The following is a 22,527-nucleotide window of genomic DNA, read 5'->3' on the forward strand; positions in this document are numbered from 1 at the left end:
TGTCCAAAAATAGTCTCTAATTTTATCTTTAGGCACCCTAATAAGAAGCTTAACTTCATGCAGACAAGTTTTGGGGTGAATGTAGTGTTACTGCTCAAAACTTTTTTTTTTTTTTTTAACTGAATGATTTCAGGACTTGGGGTGAGAAATCCTTTTGAAAAAAACCTTAAACCTAATTTTCCGTGTATATTTCTTAAGTCTTCCTTCAGTGCTTACCTAGGATCATGACAAATAAGCAAAAGGCTGATAGTTCTTCTCTTGCCCAAAGCACCCTGAGTGTGCGAATGCCAATTTGTACATGTGTGTGTTGTTAAGGCAGGGTTGTCCAGTGGTTGGAGGTGGCAATTTGTGTGCTCAGCTGAGAATGATATGCTTATCTGTTCCTTGGTTAGAAAAGATCACTGCAACCTCTGTGAGTAGGTAGAGGGTTTGCTCAATATATACTTTAAAGCTTGAGAATCCAACCAGTTACATGCTTTGCCTGTGCATTGTGGTTGTGTTCTTGGTGACCTCATTGTTCCAGAGGTCCATTGCCACCCAGTTTATTCACTTTCAGTACACTGACAAAGTCTGTCTTATTTAAATGTCAGGGTTCAATGTCTCTGTACAACAATTTCAACACTTTCAGTACAGATTTGGGAAACTCAGCTGGTTTTATGGCCCTCAACATGAGTGAGGTACAACAACTGGCATCATGGGGATATAAAAGCCCATTGCTCGGCCCACTCATCTGGCTCCAAAGCTGAAAAATTGCTGTGTCTCAGGCTGGAGCGCAGGCTGTGTGGCATTGTAAGGGTGTAGGGGCCCGGATCTCAGGCTCCAGTCCAAGTCCAAACACTTCTACAGCAATCTTTATCTCCCTACCCTGAACCCAGCTAGCCTAAACCGGCAGACCCAGATCAGCCACGGCTATTCCACAAGGCTTTAATCCAGGTGTACACTTGCAGCTTCCTTAGGTTGGCCTTGCTGTGATGCCAAATGTTACAGCAGTAGTTAACATGCCTGTTCTTCCCTAACGCTACACTGGCATGAAAGTCAGACTGTACGTGTTGTCATGGAAACTTGTGCGGTAAAGGAAGGAGGAGGCTGGCAGCACCCCAGTGAGTTCTGGTGGTGTTAGTGCTGAACGCTGTTATTAGCTAATCCCCTTGTGCCTTGTCAGTGAAAAGTCATTGGCTGGCAGATGCTGTGGCTGAGTGATGCCTACCTACATCACAGGAGCTCAGCCTCAGGTGGGGGAAGTAAATGCTCACGCCACACCAGGGCAGGGAGAGCCACTCCCTTGACAAACTTGTGGGCTGTGCATGAGGAGTCGGAGATGAAGAGGCAACTGTCACACTGCCTGGAGTGGCTCACAACTGCGGGTGTCACCCTCAGGGCAGGCTGTCAAGAGCCAGGACAGAAACCGCCAAAGGGCTGTGAGCTCTCTACTTAGATTTCACCAACTCAGTAACAAGTGTGACCTTGCCACCCAGGCAAACCTGCCTCTACGATTGTGGGTCCCTTACACCAAAAATCACAATATTTAGCTTACTTCCAGTTACAAAGGGCTAGTCACTTACTCCACCTGAGATTCCTTGCCAAAGACAATGCTTGTAGCCAATCCCATAATAAACTAATTAGCAGTGTATTAACCAGGAAAAAGAAATAAGAGATTAAACTTAAAGGAGGGAAGGATACCTCATTTGTGTGTGTGTGTGTGTGTGTGTGTGTGTAAGTTCAAAAGGTAACAAAGCTTCTATAATCAAGCCTTTTTTGTCAAGCAGCTGGAGGATCTCTTGCTCATGTTTCGGTATCTTTGTCCCTCAGAATCCAGACAGCATAAAGATACCAACTTCTCTTTAACAGGCATTTTTCTTCCCTTTCTTCAGCATTCAAGCTGTGATGTTGATGTGGGCTTGTACAAGAATTCTCTTCAGGGGTGTGAAGAAAACAATCAGCAAAGCCTTTTGTCCGCAAAGGCTTGTCTGATATCTCTAGGTCTTGTGCTAAACTAGCTGTCTCTTGGTAGTGCTTCTACATGGACTGTGGGGGACTTACAGTTTTAGCAAACATATTGATAGTTACAGAGCAAATGTAAACACTGCCACGTGCCAGGTATTATAAACAGGATTAATAAGCACAGCACCCTACAAGAATTCCATAGAGTCTAAACACACTCTTACAATGCTAATATCTGTTGTAATAATGCATACACACAGGTAAGCCAAGCTGGTTTCCACTGCACATTCCCAGTGAGGACTGGGGTCATGACATGAGTTGATGTCAGCTCTGCCAATTTTCCTATAAAGCCACCAGCAGAGCAGTTTGTTTGCAAAAATGGTCTCTGGTGCACTGTGGTGTCTTGACAGCCAGAAAACTCAAGATTGTGGGTTGTCTGGTTATTTTTTTAAATTGTCCTCACCCCCTTCAAATGAGAGTTGATGAAGATTTAGACAGCAGCAGTCGCTGAAGCTAACAAAGGAGAGATGGTCTAGGAGGAGAATATGTGCAAATAACAGTCAGTGTACCTATTTTCCCTTTGAGCAAAAACCTTCTTTGCATTCTGTCAGCTTTATTCCCCTATGATTTTGGAATAAATAAAATATCTCCTGAAACAAGAAAATAGTGTCTATGAAGGACTGTATTTGTTGGTAGACTCTCAATCAGGTGCACTTGGAATTAGGAATGCAGCTGTTGTTACTCTTAGTGAGAGGTCTAACATGGCTAATTCTCATTGTATCTGATTAACTTTTATCCCTCCCTTCTGTCCTTTCCCCCTGCTCAGTGACAATGCAATTTCACTTAAGCAAATTCAGACCAATCTGCTGAAATCACTGGTCTTACACAAAATTACTTGTAACATTATTGTGATAATGGCACACTCATTCTCTCCCAGCTATAATCCAGTTCCCTTATTGAGAGAAATTATGAGGCTTCTGGCACTTGGATTGCCTCATAAAACAGAAGCAGAAGGCTTCTTGTCACTTAATTATAATAAAGGAAATTAAATGGGACCCTAAATTAGGCTGGCTATTTGAGCAATAAGGCCTCATTTCAGTAGCTTCCACCTCTGGAGGCTGCAGGAGCTTTTAAGGCATCTGGCAATGCGCACAAGTATTAATTTTTGTCCCTTTTATTGTTTAAGGATGGCAGCACAGCCCTGTCGATTGCCCTGGAAGCTGGACACAAGGACATAGCTGTTCTTCTTTACGCGCATGTAAACTTTTCAAAACCCCAGTCACCGGTTAGTATGGTAAATGTTCCAGATCAGTAAACACTGAGGCTGGGTCTACAGGTGCACCTTCCTTTCGAAAGGGCCATATTAATGAGCGGGTTTGAAAGATGCTAATGAGGCGCTGCAACGAATATGCAGCGCCTCATTAGCATAATGGCGGCCGCAGTTATTCGAAAGTGCGGCTTTTCAAATCGCGCGCCGCCCGTGGAGACGGGACCTTCTGAAAGGACCACCCCAGTTTTCGAAAGCCCTTCTTCCTATCTGTGATCGGGAGGGGCACATGTAGACCCAGCCTGAGTGTACACGGTGTCTCGCTATTCTAGAGACTAAATGTTGGAAAACTCATGTGGTTTGTACTGCACACGCTTTAACCAAAGATCTGCTTAAAAAGACAAGGGTGGGCAAAGTAATATATTTTAGTGGACCCACTTATATTACCTCACCCACTGTTTTTTCCTCTAACACCCTGGGACAAACATGACTGTAACAACACTGCATAGAAAGAACTAAGCTGTGCTATGTAGGTCATCTGTCTGTGAATATGCTGCCTATCATTGCATGCACAAAAACATATAGATTATGGGTATCTCTTGTTTGGTAAATCTTTAGTTTCTGAAATTTATTGGGAGGACTCCACAGCATAGGGCAATCTGTGTTTATCCATAGGGCAACCTATATGCAAGCAGCACAGTACAGACTGGGACAACCTAGCTTAGGAGCGGGCAGTAATTTTTGTTGGGGGGCGGGGGGGGCACTGCAAGATTTTGGTACGTGGTCAAGGGACACACTTTTCTATGGAGGGGTATGGGGTTTGGCATCTGCCTTGATCTGTCCACAAGGCTCAGAAACTGGCCAACGGGAGCCGAGAGATTGTGCTGAACTGCCTTGTTCCTAGCACAATCTCTCCCATTGGCTGGTTTCGTGTCTCTCTTCCCCCCTGCCCCCAACAAATTCTCTCAGCTCCTATTGGCTGGCCAATAGGAGCTGAGAGATTTTTGCTTAGGGAGGCACCCCAGCATAAGAGCCAGCTGTGTGTCACATTAAAAGACCTGTCAGGCTGGATTCAGCCTATGGGCTGCATCTTCCCCACTCCTGGCCTTTCCTTTCCCTCTTTCTCTCTGGGTAAGGACAGTTCAACGTCTGTGTTAAATCATGAAGCCACATAGACTGGCTGGCGTGCGAAGTTTCTTTTGCATAATTGCGATGCTTGTTAGAGCAAATCGTCAAAGCAAGGCCAGCTCTTGTTTGGCTGCAGCCCTAAGCAAACTGGCAAATATCCACCAACTTTCACAGTCTGCCCTTGCCTTCGCGATAAATGTCTACTGAATGTTTTACAATCTGTAAGACTGTGCTGCTTCCAGCAGTGAGCTGTATGTAGCCAGTATACTTTCCTGGCCTGAAACAAAACACATGACCTCTTCTACATAGGTTGAATTTCAATAGCTTCCTTCATAAACTGCAGAGACGGGTTCATATGCAGTCTGTTTGCTCTCTATTTAATTAGCTGAATTCAGTTAACTAAGTGTCCTTTCTTTTTCTCTTTCTAGAGCACACCTAGGCTCACCCGAAAGACCTCTTCTGGCGCTACTCACAGAGCCACATTTGACTAGTAATGCACGAATAAATCTTAACCCCATCTCTAAGCTGCTAATTGTTACTGTATTACAAAGACAGATACTGAATGTAATTGTCTTGTGCCTGACCTCACCAGCAAACTGAAAGCAGAAACCTAGCGCTAAAGGTAGAAGACTGTAAACTTGAAGAAAGCATATAGTTAGACAGTAGTCTGCTAGTGACATCGCAGAACCGTTCTTTTGCTCATCTATCCATGTTTGCAAGATACAGTGTAAATCCTGCTTCTCTTTGCTGTAGAGTATCTTCTGTTGCATTATGTACAGTTCAGGAATGTTAAGCTATCTTCACAGGTATGAGTGTTCCCTCTCCCCATCCCCCACTTTGGACAAGTGTCATAGTCTTAAGGGCACTTTCTAATTGTTCTCTAAAATATTTATATTTACTGTACATGGAGTTATTGACAATATTTTTTTCATAAATTTCATTCCAAAATGGTTTTGACTTCTTTTTAATTTTAAAATATAAAAATTGCAGTTGTTTATGTAGTCAGTTCTTGGTAGCTCGGGCTGGTGGGCTCATGGTTTAGAATAGAGGATGGGCGCGCTCGCTCTCTCTCAAGTCTGAAATTAGCTAAATAACTAAGTTGTCACCAGCTGGATGTATTGTATAACTTTTATATTAAAAATAATTGTATCTATAAAATTAAATGGCACAGTATTTTCAACATTTTATATTCTCTAGTAATTAAAAGCTATATGAAGAATTACATGTATTGTCACCGTATTTTTATTAACTATGTGTCAGTGTCCATAAGATCCATACATAGTGCTAATTTTATTCTCTGATAAACATTATCAGCTGTATGTTCCTCTATAATGGGATTAAGTAGTTCTCTGTGTATATTTATGGAATGCTGTATTACCTTGTCACATTTACATTAGTCATATGTATTTAAATGTTTGAAGTGCCTTAGACTCTTGCCATATTTTCACAATAAAATTTTATTATGCTGTTTTACTCCTCTCCTGCTTTAGTTTTCACTTACCATCATCCACAATTCTGTGAATTACAACTGCAGTAGTGAAGCATAGTGGACTGATCTGGTCAAGGATGAGATAAGTGGATAGTTCAACACTTTGGGATTACTGAGTGTTAACACCATCCACTGACATTTCTTGTTTATTCCCTACAACAATGATCAGCTTGTGCTTGGTAGCTACAGGTTTTAAGAGTTTCAGTAGGCAAACAATTCCCTATCTGGCCATCTCCATCAGATGAGAGTATAATGGGGAACTATTTGTCTCAGATTGCTGGTGTCATGAAACTTACAATTGAAAATCTAGTTTTGCGAGTTTTAAACTGTTACTGATGTTGGGCATTTTTCACATGTTGTACAGCTAGTCATTCAATGTCATTATCAATAACTCTTACCACTGATGTTCCCAGCGCCTTTCATCTGAGGACCACAAGGCACATCACAGAGGTGAACGTATGTCCTTATATCCACATGGATACAGAAGGTGAGGCACAGGGAGAAATGAAGTGACTTGCAGCAAGTCAACAGCAAAGCAGGAGTACAATCCAAGTGCGCTGGCTAACATCAAGGTTACGTGGCCTAATGTCATTAATTAAGGAACGTTGGAAGCTTTTTTTAACGGTGTTGCTGGGGCAGGATAATGGCTAGAGTGAACATGAACGAGTTAAAAATTCTTCAACAGCAAGTCGTCTAGCTGATTAACCCTAAGGAGGGATCTTTACTCGTGGAGGCATATCCTGTGGTTCAAATTCCAAGGGAAAAGGTGCCTATGCCATTGAAACCACAGTCGGCTCTTAGTAGCAACCTCTGTTTATTAATCACAACCAGGCCTGCCAATGGGGGTGACAAAGGGGGCGATTGCACAGGGGCCCAGAGCGCCGGCTGCTGCTGCTATTGCTGCTGTGGCAGTGGCAGCAGCTGGTGCTCCATCCCCCTTTGAAACAACACTGTGGCAGTGCTGCTCCACCATTCTGGTGGTGGAGCCCAGCACGGCGATCAGAGCAGTACTAAGGGCTGACTGCCATAGGCTCTGCCCCTTCTGCCTTTGGCCTGTCCCTTGCAGGGGCATGGAACTGGGGCCCCCTTTCCACCTTGCCCTGGGACCCACAGTGGCTGTTGTCCCCACTGGTCACAACACGTACTAATGTCATCGTTATCTTCCAGTCTTCAGGAGGAGAGAGATGGTTGAAGTTCCCCAAACAAGACCGAGGTTCTACTTGTAGGCAGAATAGAACTCTTTTTGAACTGTGGTGCCCAACACACTAGCCATGAGCCGCATGTGTCTGTTTGGCCAGTTGAGTGTGGCTAGTTGGCTTAAACAATAAATACATTTTCAGAATAATGTGGCTAGTTCACTATAGTGGCTGCTGCTTCAGAACAGTTTGGACACCACCGCCTTTGAAGAGTCTGCTGCTACCGTGACACGACCGCCAAGCTGAGAATGTACAGGCCCAAGTTGTCAGAGTAATCTGAACTCTGAGGATCCTTTTGGGCTCTTCCCAGTCATTCACTTCAAAAAGAACACGCTGCCACCTACAACTGTTGAAGAATTTGCACTCCATTCTGGCACTGACATTGGGATTGTACTCCTTGCTTCCATTACATTATCTCACCACAATATTGACCTAGAAGCGCCTGCCTTGCAAAACAGTTACAACACTGCATAAGTGCCTCAATAAGTTCACAGGGAGCACATCACACTGTACGCACAACTGGCTTCTGACTCAGCGTTGTCTGATTTAAGTTCTCCATGAAATCTTGGCCCCACTGTAATCAGCAGAGGTTGGCCATTCAGTTCCATCAGGACTGCACCTCACCCTTCATCTGTGTTTTTCAAGGCTCTCCATGGTCTGAGCCTAGGTTATCAAAAGAAAACAGCTTACCTCTTGGACCTGATTCCTTCTTCTGCGGAACAATAGAATATTCACTACAGCCGGGGGGGTGAAGGAAGCTTGGGTATGCAATAGTTAGACCTTTCTTGGCAGCAAGCCTGGGGCTGTGGAATTCACTCCCACAGCAAATTTAAAGACCATAAACCCCACCACTTTCAGATCCAAATGCAAATCTCACTTGTTTGACCTTGATTGCCCCCACCTCAATTCAGAACCCAGTATCATCTCTGAAATACAAAGCCCAAGAAATTCCTAACCCTCACAAAACTCACTCCCTCCAGCGGGGGTGGGAGACAGCAGAAAAGTTATTGCCCTGTACCACATTATATAGTCTTTCACTCTGGAAGGTGCTCAGATGCCCCTGAGGTGGGTGTGGAATAGAACAATTCAGGCAAAGAAGTTTGGGATTGAGCAGACTGTTAGGATATGTCCACACTGCAGTTAGGCACCTGGGGTTTGCCCATATCTGCTGTCTAGGGCTTGGGGGACATAGGCATAAGGGGCTGTTTAATTTTAGGATTGACTTCTGGGTTCTAGCTGAAGCCAGAACTCTGGGACCCACCGATCCCTCACTGGGCAGACATACCCCCAACTTACTGGATTGTCTCTACAATTACTCAGTGATAGGAAGGATTTATAACACTGGCTAAGACTGCCAAGGACATGTGAGGCTAATCAACTTGATGGAAGTGGAAGAAAACTAGAATGCTTTAAATGCCCTGCTTTAAAATTTTATTTGATTAATTTAATTTTATCTCTTAAGTCAGTCTAAACAGTTGTTTGCAGATTTGTCATCTTTCTCCTGACCTAACAGCAGGTATTGTGCACTATATGTGATGGAAAGCCACTAAACTGCCAGACAATATTTAGACATAAGGCAACTTTCTATTTTCTGTTTTACTGAGAACATGATTTTTATTTAGCCTTGGTCTAGGGCCAGAAACCATTTAGCTGTGCTTACTGCCATAAGGAAATTACTAATCATATGTTTGCCTCTTGCTTATTTATCATGGCAGCACTTCGAAAGTCAGTGGATCTTATAAAAAATACACATTGCTAAAGATTACATTGTGCTGGGAAGTTACTGAGCCAGCTCTCCATAGCCCTTGAGAATGGAGATATGCTCAGTAAGTACCCTCAAACCACTCTGGTGTAGCAGGAACCTTGTTCATTTAATACACATCACAGCTCTAGCCACAAATACAATATACATAAATTGTCAAAAAAGCTAGGTTTTGGCAAAATGAAGCTATATAGGCAGTTTAGTGATTTTGCTAAGACTTCTGGCACAATTATACAGTTGAATAGCTCACAGCCAAAGGCTAAAATTTCCAAATTTGAGTATCCAAAGGTAAGCCATCTAAATAAAGTAGCCTCAGTGGGAGCTCTGGGTGGTCAGTGCCTTAAAAGGCTATGCCACTTACTCAGAAATAATCATGGATATGGGATATGATGGGATGTAAATTTAATCATTTTAGCCCAAAACTCTAAGGTGTGGATGGTGCCAGAGAAGATAATGTGCAGGATATTTGAAATAGAATGTCTTTTTTAGAGGTAAAAGGTGCCTACCGAGAGAGAGAAGTATTTTGAATTATTTGTATTGAAAGCTTTGATTTCTCTTGGAGAAGTCACAAAATCTAGATCTTAATCTGAACTTCGAAAAGTTTGGAGAAATTTGATTACAGGTCAGAACCTTTCCTAGTGCTTTTACATGATTACAGTCTGGTTAGTGCTGGAGATGGTTTGACGTTTGCACATCACTCTACAATCTTCTCAAACCAAGGGGAAGTTCAGATTCAGAACATAGAATCATAGGGCTGGAAGGGACCTCAGGAGGTCATCTAGTCCAGCCCCCTGCTTCAAGCAAGATCAACCCTCACTAAGTCATCCCAGCCAGGACCTTGTCCAGCTGGGACTTAAACACCTTGAGGGATGGAGAATCTACCATCTCTCTAGGCAATGCATTCCAATGCTTCACCGCCCTCCTGGTGAAGTAGTTTTTCCTAATATCTAACCTACACCTCTCCCTCTTCAACTTCAGACCATTACTCCTTGTTCTGCCATCTGACACCACTGAGAACAGTTTCTCACCCTCCTCTTTAGAGCTCCCCTTCAGGAAGTTGAAGGCTGCTATTAAATCACCTCTAAGTCGTCTTTTCTGTAAACTAAACAAGCCCAAATCCCTCAGCCTATCCTCATAGGTCTTGTGCTCCAGCCCTTTAATCATTTTTGTTGCCCTCCGCTGAACCTGCTCCAGCAAATCCACATCCTTTTTATACTGGGGGGTGGGGGCCCAAAACTGGATACAATATTCAAGATGTGGCCTCACCAGTGCCAAATAGAGGAGAATAACTACTTCTCTAGATCTGCTCAAAATGCTCCTCCTAATGCACGCTAGTATGCCGTTAGCCTTCTTGGCTACAAGGGCACACTGTTTACTCATATCCAGCCTTTCATCCACCATAACCCCTAGGTCCCTTTCCATCATACTGCTGCTGAGCCAGTCAGTTCCCAGCCTGTAACAATGCTTGGGATTCTTCTGCCCCAGGTGCAGGACTCTACACTCCTCCTTGTTGAACCGCCTCAGATTTCTTTTGGCCCAGTCCTCCACTTTATCCAGGTCACTCTGGATTCTCTCTCTACCTCCAATGTATCTACCTCTCCCCCTGGTTTTGTGTCATCCACAAACTTGCTGAGGGTGCAATCCAGTCCCTCATCCAGGTCTTTAATAAAGATGTTGAATAACACCGGCCCCAGAACCGAGCCTTGCGGCACTCCGCTTGAAACCGACCGCCATCCGGATATTGAGCCATTGACCACTACCTGTTGGGCCTGACCATCAAGCCAGCTTTCTATCCATCTTATAGTCCAAGGATCCAATCCATATTTCCTTAAATTATGGACAAGAATGCAAGAATGACTCTTCTGGACAGAAATGAACTTGAGTCACAATCTCCAACTCAGCCCAAGACTGTGCTAATTAGCTTTTACTAAAACCCAATGAAAAGACAAGTTTTTATCATGCTGGAAGCAGGGCTTGCTCCACCAAGGCAGAAAAACTGCCCCCTGGCACCAAAAACTTAGCCACAGCTGGCACTTGCTCTCACAACAAGCGAATGCTGAGTACACTTCCCAATTTGCTCCAAGCAGCGAAACACCTATTGCCAGTTTTGACCTGCAACCCTGTTGTCAGATTTAATTATCTGAGCAGAATAAAGAGTTAAAAAAAAAAAAGTAATTACTCCCAGGACTTCTATATTTTGATGATCCTCCTGTCTCAAATAGCTTGGTTCCCTAAATAGCTCACACCTTGTAAGCCAAGTCCTCAAACAGGAAATACTTTGGCATTCATAGTGATGCCTACATCCACTGTCGCCCTTCACTAGCCATGTGTAATCCCATCTGTCAGCGTTGGACGGAATTTGTCACAGATGGCTAGATTAAGGGGTTTACCATAAATACCAACTCCATACTAGATATGCGCTGAGATCACAAGGGGTTAGGTTCTCAATCCAGGTCAGACAAGAAAGTCTATTAAAATGTGTGATTTTAACCACTTTTGCCCCTTCTCTGTGTAGGGAAATTTAAAAGTTCCCTTGTTCTTGGGGAAACTGCAAAATACTGGACCATGCATCACAGATTGTGTTGGTGTATTCTAGCAGCCCCAGCCTAGATGAGTGACATGTTCCATCTCATGGAGAGTCAGACTGTTGATTTGTTTTATAGCAATATATCTACAATAGAAATGTTAGTCTAAAGGAGAAGAATTATGACCCTGCTTTGGCAACCACATGCATTCAGACGTTTTACACCCTATCCAGTTTTCTTCTGGAAGAACTTCAGTTATCACATAGGTAGGTATATGATGTATGTACACTTACTGGGGGACTGTCACTGGTATGGTGCTTCTGGGTGAGAAGACTGCGTGCTATGGGTCCATTTCAAGCCTGGAGTGAGTTGCTTCCCTGACATGCAAAAGTATGGTTCACTGGGAGGGAGAGGTGACTAGGATTATGGCTCTCCCCATGCCTTTGGAAAAGCTAATGACAGCACCACCCTGTTGGAGTGCTTGCACACTCCAGGCACCAAGCTGCAGTTACGCTATACTCCTTTTGGGCGAGGAATGCAATTGAGGGAGATCAAAAATGCAGATGAAGCGCTGATTTACAAATCTTGGGTTTCATTTGCATAATCTCACGCTATCGTTTTTCTGGAAGAGACTTTCTGAAAGCAAAAAAAGATGTGTAAATGAGGTTCCTTTGGGGGGGAAAAACCCCGTTTTCAAAAGAACCCTTCCTCCTGACACAAAATAAAAAATTCCAACAGGGGAATGTAGCGTAGACGCAGCCCAGTTGTGCCTGGCCTGTTACAGAGGATATGTGTGAGAAAAAGACCATTCTCCTCCCACTCTTGTGACCTCATCTAGAAGAAACATGAACTTAAACTTGAGTGAATGCTCCAAATCACCAGGTTTAAGTAAAAATAATTTCCTGGTTCAGAGCAAGCTTAGGTCCCAGGATGGACTCCTACCAAACCCCAAATCCAAGCCCCTCCAAGTCCTAGGGAAAGTTTACATCCTGATCCAAACTTTGAGGCTCAGGCCCACCTCTGCTGGAGATCCTGGAAAACATGGCTGTGTACACATTTGGGGCTCACGGGGGGAGAGGGTGGCTTCCACGGAAGAAATTGGGAGTGGAACTTTATCTCAGAGTTTGAATTTTCATCTCTGAGCCAGTAATGTTAAAGACAGTCACTGACATTTAGAAAAGAGGTCAAAGGACATCCAGAGTTTTATGCTCTAGAAGCATTGTTACTGTCACTCTGTAGAAACAGGGAGAAACTCCCATCAGAAATGACCTTACAAAAGCAAAAAGATATTTTTGATTCACGGACTATAAGCGTATCAGGGCACAGATTGTATCATTCGATGCGTTTGTAAAGTGTCTAACAAAAAGGGAATCTACTCCTGATTTAGGGTCTCTAAGAGCTACTGTGATATAAACATCTAATGTGACTCCAATAGAGGCTTTGCTCTTCTGAAACACAACTTTGAAGAGAAAGCTGCGGAGGTTTCATTCATGCTCCTAGCAAACCTGTGGGTATCACACAAGAACAGAACAAATACTTTCTAGACCCTTGCCATTTTTTTAGAGTGTCCTTCTAGAAAACAACACTGAAAATATTGTGCTGGACTCTCTGAGAAATACTGAAATGAGGTCTCAAGGAAAGTTCCCTCAGACTTATGTTTGTTCCATAGGTCAGTTGAAAATTGTGAAGCCATCAAACTTCCCCACTCAGGGCTTGCTACAAAGACCATTAAAGTCAATGGATCAGAACCTGAATGTGCTGAATCTACACAGATACAAGGTTAATCAGTTTGGCTGGTTAGCTATGAGGTAGATGATTGCTGTGTTTTGCTATTCCTTTGCCATTAGTCGTTACAATGGAATTATTGTTTTGTGTGATGTGATCTGGTAGATTGGCACCACTTCACGTCTCAGCCATGTAGGGCATCATTAGGGTGCTACAAAGATTTCTTGTGGAGAATTTGCAAATTTATATTAATTGTTCCATGGCTTGCTTTAACAATGGAAAAAAAAGTCAATGTTGGTATATGGTATTGATGACACTGCAGTAATGGTTTGAGTATATTGCTGGATGCAGCTGGTGTTTCTCTGAAGACAGTGAACTCACCAAATACACATAAAGCCTTTTAAAAAAAGTAAAATATGGTTTTGAAAGTTTTAAAACTAGTCCATCTTTCATGTTGTTAACCAGCTGACCTCTGAATGGGGAGATGATCAGGCAAAATGGGGATCTCCAGGATGCAGTGTGCAGACCCTACAGACTTTTACTATGTCACTTTAGGCCAGGGGTCAGCAGCCCCCAGCGTGGGTGCCAAGAGTGGCACACCAGCTAATTTTCATCAGCATGTGAGGCAGGAGCTCAGCCCTGTTCCTCCTCCCCCATGCATCCGGGAGCTTGCTCAAAGCCATGCCGCCTGTGGATTAACAAAAGACCAGCTAATGCTGCCAACCCCCACCTAAACGGCAAAGCTCTGCATCTTTACTTATTTATGAATGGGGCTGCTGTACGTAGGACTATTAGTGACTTTCAAAAGTATCACCAGCACTCAGCACATACATAGAAGTCAAAAGGTCAAATTTCAGCACTTTGCCTCGGAAAGGTTGTTGATCCCTTCTTTGGGCCATGCTGCTTTTTACCTCAGAACAGCAACCCTCTGCTCTGCTGAAGTGGCTGAAAGGCACCCTTTCCTTTGGGTCTGTTCACTACCCCAGACCATTTTCTGTTCAGGTAAATATGTCATCAGCTCACCCAACCGTGCTTTGCTGGAGTGACTAATGAAATCCTCCAGCCCTGGCAGAAGGCATAAACTACACGTTAATAACCTCTGCAGAGACTACTAAATTGGGAGGCGTTGCAAACACTAGTGAGGGCAGAGAAGTAACGCAAAGGGATTGAGAGAGATTAGTAACATGGGTGGACGATAAAATGAGATTCAGTTTGGGAAAATAAGACAACAGCTGAGGAAAAACAATTTGTACTTCAGCGGCTCAGTGGGAGGAGAAGCCTTGAAAGCAGTAATGCTGAAAAAGAGCTCAGCTGACAGCAAACTGGACAGGAGTTCACAAGGTAGTGGACAGAAGTAATGAAAAAGACCTATGTAATTTTTTCTACACCTGGATGAGTCATGCAGCAGGGAGGGACATATCCCTTCCTACATACTGGTAGCTCTGATGCAATTGAACCTGGAAGGTTGCTTTCATTTTTGCCCAGCCTCTGACTGAAAAGATAATAACAAATTGGCAGGGGTTCAGGACAAAACAACAAAAAGATCAACATGCTGGAGGGATCAACATATGCGGAAAGGTTAAAGGAATATTAAATGTCTGTAGTTTGGCTAAGAGACTGCTGCAAGTGGTGAATGTGGAAAGAGCTTATAAATATTTGATGGATATAAACATGAAGTAGGAAGTGAAAGTAAAATAGAACAATTATTTGCATTCAAATATAATTAGCTGTCTGTGACTAAGGGGATATGGCAGGTTAACCCTGGAGAATTGGGTTCACTTCTTGGAAAGACAAATCAGAATATAAGAAATGAACACTGGCTTATGGTGTCACTATGGCCACATCTGCGAAAACTACCCTAGTGTCTGGTACAATCCGTAGCGTCTGCTTGAGATCAGGCTGGGAGCTGAAGGCTGGGTTCTATAGATATAGCTTGAAGTGCCTGGTAGGGCCGTACAAGGAAAATTGCAGTTCCCCGGCCTGCAGCATGCCCACCTTTAGTTTCTTTCATTCATTCTAAATTTAGACACAAACTAAAGGGAAAAAAAGGCCTGGTCTTGACACTTGGGACGGTTGCTTGGCTTCTCTCTGCACCTGGCTGCAGAGCAGATGCGTCTCAAAGGAGAAGGGAGACCTCTGTTGGAAGGAAATTCCAAATACTACCAAGATTTACAGCTGTACTGAAAATGTGCAGTCTGATCTTTTAAGTCACCCCCAAGGATCCTAGTCTGACAGCTTGTTTCCTTCATTTGCAGGGGTTTAAATACCATTTTTCAAGTTGTAAAGTTAGGGGGCTGTACACAGGGAACTTGGGCTTTTCCAGGGCCAGAGGATGTGTCAATTTATTTTGAGTTACTAGTCCTTGCTTCTCCAAAGCACAGCAGTATGCTGCGAAGGGCAGAGACCAGTAGCTGGAAAGCAGCCATGGGGACAAAGGCATGGAAGGGTTGAGTATGGGTGCAAAACAGCTCAGGAGGTGCAACCTCCATGTGCAAAGGGAAAAATTTCCTTTATGTACCGGCCCTCTGGTAAAAGCCCCCCTGTCCCATTTCCAAAAGTAACTTAGCTCCTCGGAACCCTAAGTCCAACTGATGTTTAGGCTCCTAAGGCCCCAAATTGTTAAGTGTTTTGGTGTGTAGAGATGCAGAAAAGCACCTAGTGGGGTTTTCAGAAGAACTTATGTGCCCAGCTCCCTCCCTTGGCACTTGTGAAAATTCTGCTATGTGCCTATGGGCATCTCCAGGTACCTCAAGACCTTTTAAATCTCATCCTAAAGTACCTGAGGTTCAGAACCTACCACTGGGAGTTAGGAGCCCACATGCCATTGAGGGTCTGGGCCTTAAGTGACCTTCGAAAATGGGATATAGTCTCCTAATTTCCTTGAAATCATTACCCATAAGCAATTAGCAGACTAAATTCCTCTGGCTGTTTGTGAGACCTGGGATCCTGTGTGCCTTCTGAAAATGGGAAATTAGCTCCACCCCCTTCCAAATTTTCCTATTTGGGAAAGTCAGTGCTTTGATACAGCACCAGGTAGTTTTTGCTTTTGTGAAGTCAATTAAGTCAAGAATGTGAGGTGTTAGAAATGTTCTTTCCCCAGTGCCAACTACATACAATGCTGTGTACCTGACAAGTGGGCTGAGAGTCCACCCAGTTGCTCCCCTGTTCCTATGCTTCGGTCTCTTCTGTTACAGAAACACAGGGCAGAGCTCAGTCCTTCCAGGACAAAGATTTGACATTAGACGCTGTTACGTTTCTGCATGAGGATGTGACACAATGTCATTTAAAAAGAACATGTAACTATCATAAATAGCCTCCAATCCGTGTGTGACTTTGTGGTGACTATTTCTCACAACTAGCATGTGATAGTTCTCTGGTGTTTCTCACTCAAACTGCCACATGTGTTGCCATTAAAATATACTGAAGAAACTAGCATCTTGTAACCACACATGTATATATACATTTGCTTCTGTCCAATGTCCTCATGGGGTGAGAGCTCTGCAAGAATTATCTTGCAATGGGAGCAATTCAAAGTGTGTCTCTTGAGCTTCTTACAGCTGCAGTGGGGATGGTAATTCCACATTTGCCTCCCAATTGCAATACATCTGTTCAGCAACAACAGTCTTAAGCTCTTGCAACCAGCAGTGACTCACGGTCTTCTTCCCTGGTTTCCACTGAGTTGGGGAGTACTCCATCTGGAGCCAAACAGATTGGCACCTTCTAGAAATAGACTACCTTGTAAGTCACCTGTGAAGTTCTTCCCTTGAAGCTCCCCTATGCAGAGGCTCCTCCTTAGTAAGGCCCAGTTGGCTCAGCCTTCAGATGCAGTTACTTTTGGTATGTCCTGCCACAAGGTGTGCACACAGAGTTTCATATACAGCAGGGACGGGCAAACATGAATAGTGGGTGGGCCTTATGAGTGGCCCTCATTCACCTCAGAGGGCTGTGGCAGCCCACTGTCCACTGGGATTCCACCTGCAGCCCCACAATCCCTCTGCATGCCCCGCATGGGACACTTGCACACTGGGGCACTGGAACACTTACCTGCTCCTCCCTCCCGCCCAGCACACTCGGATCATGCTAAGGGCCTGATTCGTGCTGTGTCCCTGCCCCCCACCCCCCGCCCAGAGCTAGAACGTCACAAACAGCTCATTCACGGGAAGGGGAGGAGCCCGGACAGAGTGTGGATCAAGTGATTCATGACTGCTCCGCAAGTGCTGAGGGAGGAAGGGAGGGGGAAGTGTAAAAAGTGCAGGGCTCCCAGCCCCAGGGTGCAAGAGGCATGTGGGGAAGAGCGAAGGCAGGGAGTCTGTGGCCCACAGGTACAACCACAGGGAGCCTCATACGGCCCATGGCCCACAGTTTGCCCACCACTGATCTATGGCTTCGGAATGGTTACTAAACATGTTTAGTGACTGCTGTACCCAAAATTTTGGATGTCTCTATCTTCCCCCGGCAGAGTCAGCCCAGCCAAGTCTGTAAGCACAGAAGTCCTGAATATAAAACTAGGAAACCATTTGGCCTCAGTGCTGCTGCTTCTCTTATTTACACCATTAATTCTGCAGTATGAGCATGTGGTTTAAATCTGCTCCCATCATCGATTATTTCATGACTGAGGTTTTCAGAATGTCACCAAGTCTGTTGCTTTCAATTTAATTGCTGGGGAGCATCTAAGAGGAAAATGTCTTGAAGGGCCACGCAGACCACTCCCAAAGAAGTTGTCTTTTTTTTCCCAAGTGTACCTGCACTAATGCCTCAGCAGCCACTCAGATGCTAACTCCATTTTCCAGCTCCGGGTAGTAACCTAACCTCAATTCTTCACTTACAAAATGTGGATGGCAATACATCCTTGCATGAAGTTGGTTTGCAGATCCATTGTTTAATCCGCCTAGATACAGGGCTCCCAGGGTAAGGGGCTTATATTCTCAGTACTGTGTTTGTACTGTGCCTAGCAGAGCTCTAAAAACCTATCGTCATACAAATAATGATTATTTGTTCTCTAACTGTGAAAACACAGCACAACATTACAGTACTGGTAATATTCTCATGTTCTATGAGAGCTCAGGCACTGCTGGATTAGGGAACTGTGGTGTAATTAGCTCAGAGAAAAAAACATTTTTTTTTCCAGATAAGGCTTTTGTACTTAATTTTCTTTGTTGTTAACATTGGGTTATTAAAAATGGCAAAAGCAACCGTACTGAAGGGCATGAGAACAAACATCTATTTTAAAATTGCCTAAAAGATGTATTATTTACCTAGTAGCCCATAACAGCTGCAGGCTGATGGTCTATCAGGTAAATATACATCCAGACAGTTCCTAAAATGTGTATAATTTACTTGATAGCCCACTGTGAGTTCTACAGAGTGGAGTTATGGTCTATTATGTAAATGGATATTTGGACAATTTTAAAAATGTGCCCTCTTTACCTCTGTGCGCTTGGTGAAAATTCTTCTGAGAAGTCATTAATGTTGCTTTTCTGTGTCTAGTAGCTTGGTTGCATGCAATGACTTTACAATATTTGCAAAAGTTATTGCTCTTGAAAGGGTTTATTTCTGAGCCTGCTAGGCATCCATGAATATTAGCCTTTGATGAAGGATATAAGTCTCATAGGTTTAGTTATGCAGCCTTGACTCAGGCAATAGACCTATTTGCATGAGCTCTACAATGTGACAAAGGGTTGCTGAATTGCACCCAAAATACTTTTTTGTCAAGTGCAAGGGAGGGTTTCCAACATGTCTGGCCAGGGAAGGCCCAGCTGGAGAAGACAAGCTTCCAACCTGCTGCTTCTGCGCCGAGGCCCCGCCCATTCTGCCCTGTCAGCAACCTCCCCTCCCACCATGAACCCAAGCCCCAACATTGTCCCAGCCCTCCCGGGTGGCTGGGGAGCCAGGCTGATGCACTGCACCCTCAGTCTTCCTGGTGGCTGGGAACTGTAGGCAATTTTAAGAAGGCAATGCCTTCCCTTGCCTAAGTTGCCTGCTGCCCATGGTTTCCAATGAGAGTAGCTGTGTTTTCATTTCTATCAAGCAAGCTGCTAGCAGTCCACCAAACAGCTGTGTCTAGAAAATATCACACTCCCTCTAATTAAAATCAACAGTCTGCCAGTTAGGAGAATTTGTAACAATGTATCATATTTTTAAAACACCGCCCCTAACCAGCAGGAACACAGATGTGTGTTTTGCACAATATTGCAGTCCATTAAGGTGAGGGTTTATACTCTCTAAAGAAACATGCACATAAACTAATTTAAAGCATCTAACAGAGGAGAACCATTATTAGGGCTAAACAATTATCTTGATGTACTGAATATTCTTATACTGAAAACCTGATGCATCAGCAGACTGATTACGTGCTTGAATAACAATAATATCACCCTCACCAAAGTGGTCTGAGTGATCCAACTCCATCCAAAGTGGTGCCTGTCCTGTCTCATCTACACAGAGGCTATGAAAGAGGAAACAGAGAGAAAAATAGAAGCATGGAACTCCTGGGACAGAATTTTAAAAAAATAAACCAAGGCAAATTTCTGCTTTCGGACCCAGGCTGTTCCAACTGACCTCAATGGAAAGCAAATCAGAATCATATCAACATATGTGTGCATGTTTTGAGAACAGAGTTCTGTCTGAAATAATTGTCATTGATTTACAGTTAAGTGTAGGGTGACCATCTGTCCTGTATTAGGCGGGATGGTCCCATATTTGGGACACCAAAAAGGCCTCTCAACTTATTTTTAAAAGGGACAAATTGTCCCCTATTTCAGCACACACACCACCCCCCGCTGACCTTTTCCACCAACAGCTGCGCACGGGAGTCACTTTCCCAGCCTCGGGGAAGCAGGGGCGTGTGGGCAGCTGTCGCTTTCCTGGGGTCTGGGTGGCTGCTGCTTCCCCAGGGCTCCTGAGCCAGAAGCACTGGCAGCTACTGGTTCCCTGGGGCTCTGGGGCTGGGAACGCCCACAGTCACCACTTCCCCGTGGCTCCTAGGGAGCATCAGCAGCTGCTGCTTGCCTGGTGCTCCCAGTGGCTGCCACTTTCCCGGGGGCTTCCAGGGACAGCCGGCGGCTGTCACCTCTTTCCTGGTTCCCTGGGGCTTGGTGGAGCTGTGGGGAGCCGTCCCTTCCCCCATATCTCCCTGTCCCATATTTGAGACAGGGAGATATGGTCGCCCTAGTTAAGTGACAATGCAAAACTTCTACAAAAAGCTGTAAGCGATCAAACAATTAATTAGTCTTGCAGTTCCAAATAATTGCTCAGAAAAAAAAATCCTATCCAAATAATGAATTAACTCTTCAAGCCAATAAATCAAAGCAGCAACATCAGTCCCTTTAATTCTTGCTGTTCACCCTCAACCGTCTTACACTGCCCTCCAAACCTCTGTCCAATAAATAAATGGCCTTAGCAGTTTGACTGGAGCACCATCAGTTTTAAGTTCTTTCAAATAAAGAACTTTAAAGTAAGTGGAACTTGTGCAACTTTCAAAATTGTAGGAAATAAAGAAGCTATTTTATAATTTAAAATGATCTATTAATTCCTTTAAATATGAATTTATGCAATGGCTTTGTTCACTGAAGTGAAAAGTCTACTTTGTCCAAAGAGAGATTACAGATCACACATAAAATCATAGCAATTCACTGTGTAGCCTATTTTAAAAGATCAGCATTTTCTTTGCTGGAGGCTGGAAATCTATCAGATTTAGCTGTCCTGCATCACTTGTCTTATATCTCAGTTGATACTGCCATTCAAATCTGAAGGCACTGTATGCAACAGTACTATTCTTTGATAAAAGAGCTCAAACGTATAGATTGCTGAAAGGGTTCTATCATTCTTATAGAGTGAATTACAATGTTAGAAATGTCAGTTTAATGAGTCATGCCAGCGACCTCAATGTTCTAAGTCACTGGTCCAATTAATTTTTGTGTGTGTTTAAAATGGATGTGAAGCCTGTTCTGGAGTAATACTGTGGTTTGCTCCTGCAGGCTCTTCAAGCTTTATTTTTTATGTCAACCCTAATAAGGCTCTGAAATAGCCATCAAAGTAAAATATTAACAACAGCTAAAAATTCCAGAGAGTCTGATAGCTCATGCTCTTTCCCAGGATTTAAATCTGGGATGAAATGATTCAGGAACAAGGAGAACAACATAAAAAGCAGACTTTGGTTCTTCAGAGGGATAAAAGTGTCCTTTTCCATCTTTCCCCCTCCTGTCTGTTACTATTTATAACAATCCCATTGGACACTTTTAAGAAATTGAAATAGTCATACACATTCTAGATGTTAATTTGCTTCACCAAATTTGCAAATCATGTATGGACTTTTTGCCTTTTAGGCAGCACAAGTGGGCTGATTCACTTTTGTTTCCAATTTCTTTTTGTTTGCTTCTACTGCCTGATTTTCTTGACCAGGTTCATACCCCCAAAGGGACTCTTTACAGATAGGCACTTACTGAATTGTTTTGAAAACATTTTTAACTTAATCCAAATACAGGTTGAACCCCTCTAGTCTGGCACTCTTTCATCCGGAAACATATGTAATCCATCATGATTTTAGTTAGCCAGACGACTACTTATCATGGGTGTGACCTAATTTCCCATGGTCCCATGAATCTTGCTTACAGCCACCAGTCTTGTCTGTTACTTAGCTGTAATTTATCCCTAAGGCTAGCTCTGTACTGCCATGGACAATTGACCCACTTAGGGCCGATCTGGGGTTTTATTTCGTGCATGAGCCAAACAAAATTTTCCAGAGTCAAAGTCAACCCCAGAACTCCTCATGAGTGGAGAGTTTTAAGGAAGATCAATGGGAGAAATGCTCCCATCGACCTTCTTCCATACACACAGACATTGATGTTGACCACTGTTAAGTCGAGTTTAGCTACACAGTTGGCTAAAATTAGCCAATTAGCTAAAATTGTGTATCAGTAGTCAACTTCTATGTTTAATATAGACATAACCTAAGAGCCCAGTAAGAAGTGGACCTGCTGGTAATACTGCTAGACAATATTGACCTCCTGCTGTTCAGCAAATTCTCTGGTTTGGCACCAGTCAGGTCCCAAGGGTGCCAGACTGGAGAGGTTCAGCCTGTAATAGACACTTGATCTCTGGGGTCCTACTAACCCACATCTACCCGCCCAACTAATGCATGTTTACTCATATGGATACTTCCAGTGGTTTCTTTTACAAGCAGTGTATGTGGAGTTATTGATGCCTCAACTCCCTACATGAAGCAGTGCTGGGACTGGTGCTGAAAGCCAGTTCTGTTGGTGTTTGAGCTGACACTGCCTGCTTCTGTGTCCATTCGGGGTGCCGAATACTTCCCTTGCTGTGTCAGGCCTCAGCTAAGGGTTGGCAGACAATACAGCACACTGATATACCCCTGCCCTTGCCCCCATGCTTTGGGATGGTATTCATTCCCAGCCACAATGGAGGGAATAGCCCCATCCACCTCTGAGCACTGAGATTGTGATTATGCCTGGCTCTTGTGTACAACACATAAAAAG

The 22,527-nt window shown here is 43.8% G+C and overlaps 1 protein-coding gene across 5 annotated transcripts in view; it reads left to right on the forward strand.

The window, feature by feature from the left end:
* KANK1 (KN motif and ankyrin repeat domains 1) overlaps positions 1-5,805 on the forward strand; it is a 165,316-nt gene extending 159,511 nt beyond the window's left edge. For all 5 annotated transcript variants that reach the window (XM_074994820.1, XM_074994819.1, XM_074994818.1 and 2 more), the window contains exons 11-12: positions 3,128-3,226; positions 4,765-5,805. In XM_074994820.1, the coding sequence (XP_074850921.1) occupies positions 3,128-3,226; positions 4,765-4,827 (162 nt within the window). In that variant the 3' untranslated portion in view covers positions 4,828-5,805. The remainder of the gene's footprint in view (positions 1-3,127; positions 3,227-4,764) is intronic.
* The last annotated feature ends 16,722 nt before the right edge of the window (positions 5,806-22,527 follow it).

The sequence above is a fragment of the Carettochelys insculpta genome, chromosome 5, assembly GCF_033958435.1.
Source record: "Carettochelys insculpta isolate YL-2023 chromosome 5, ASM3395843v1, whole genome shotgun sequence".
Taxonomy (NCBI): domain Eukaryota; kingdom Metazoa; phylum Chordata; order Testudines; family Carettochelyidae; genus Carettochelys; species Carettochelys insculpta.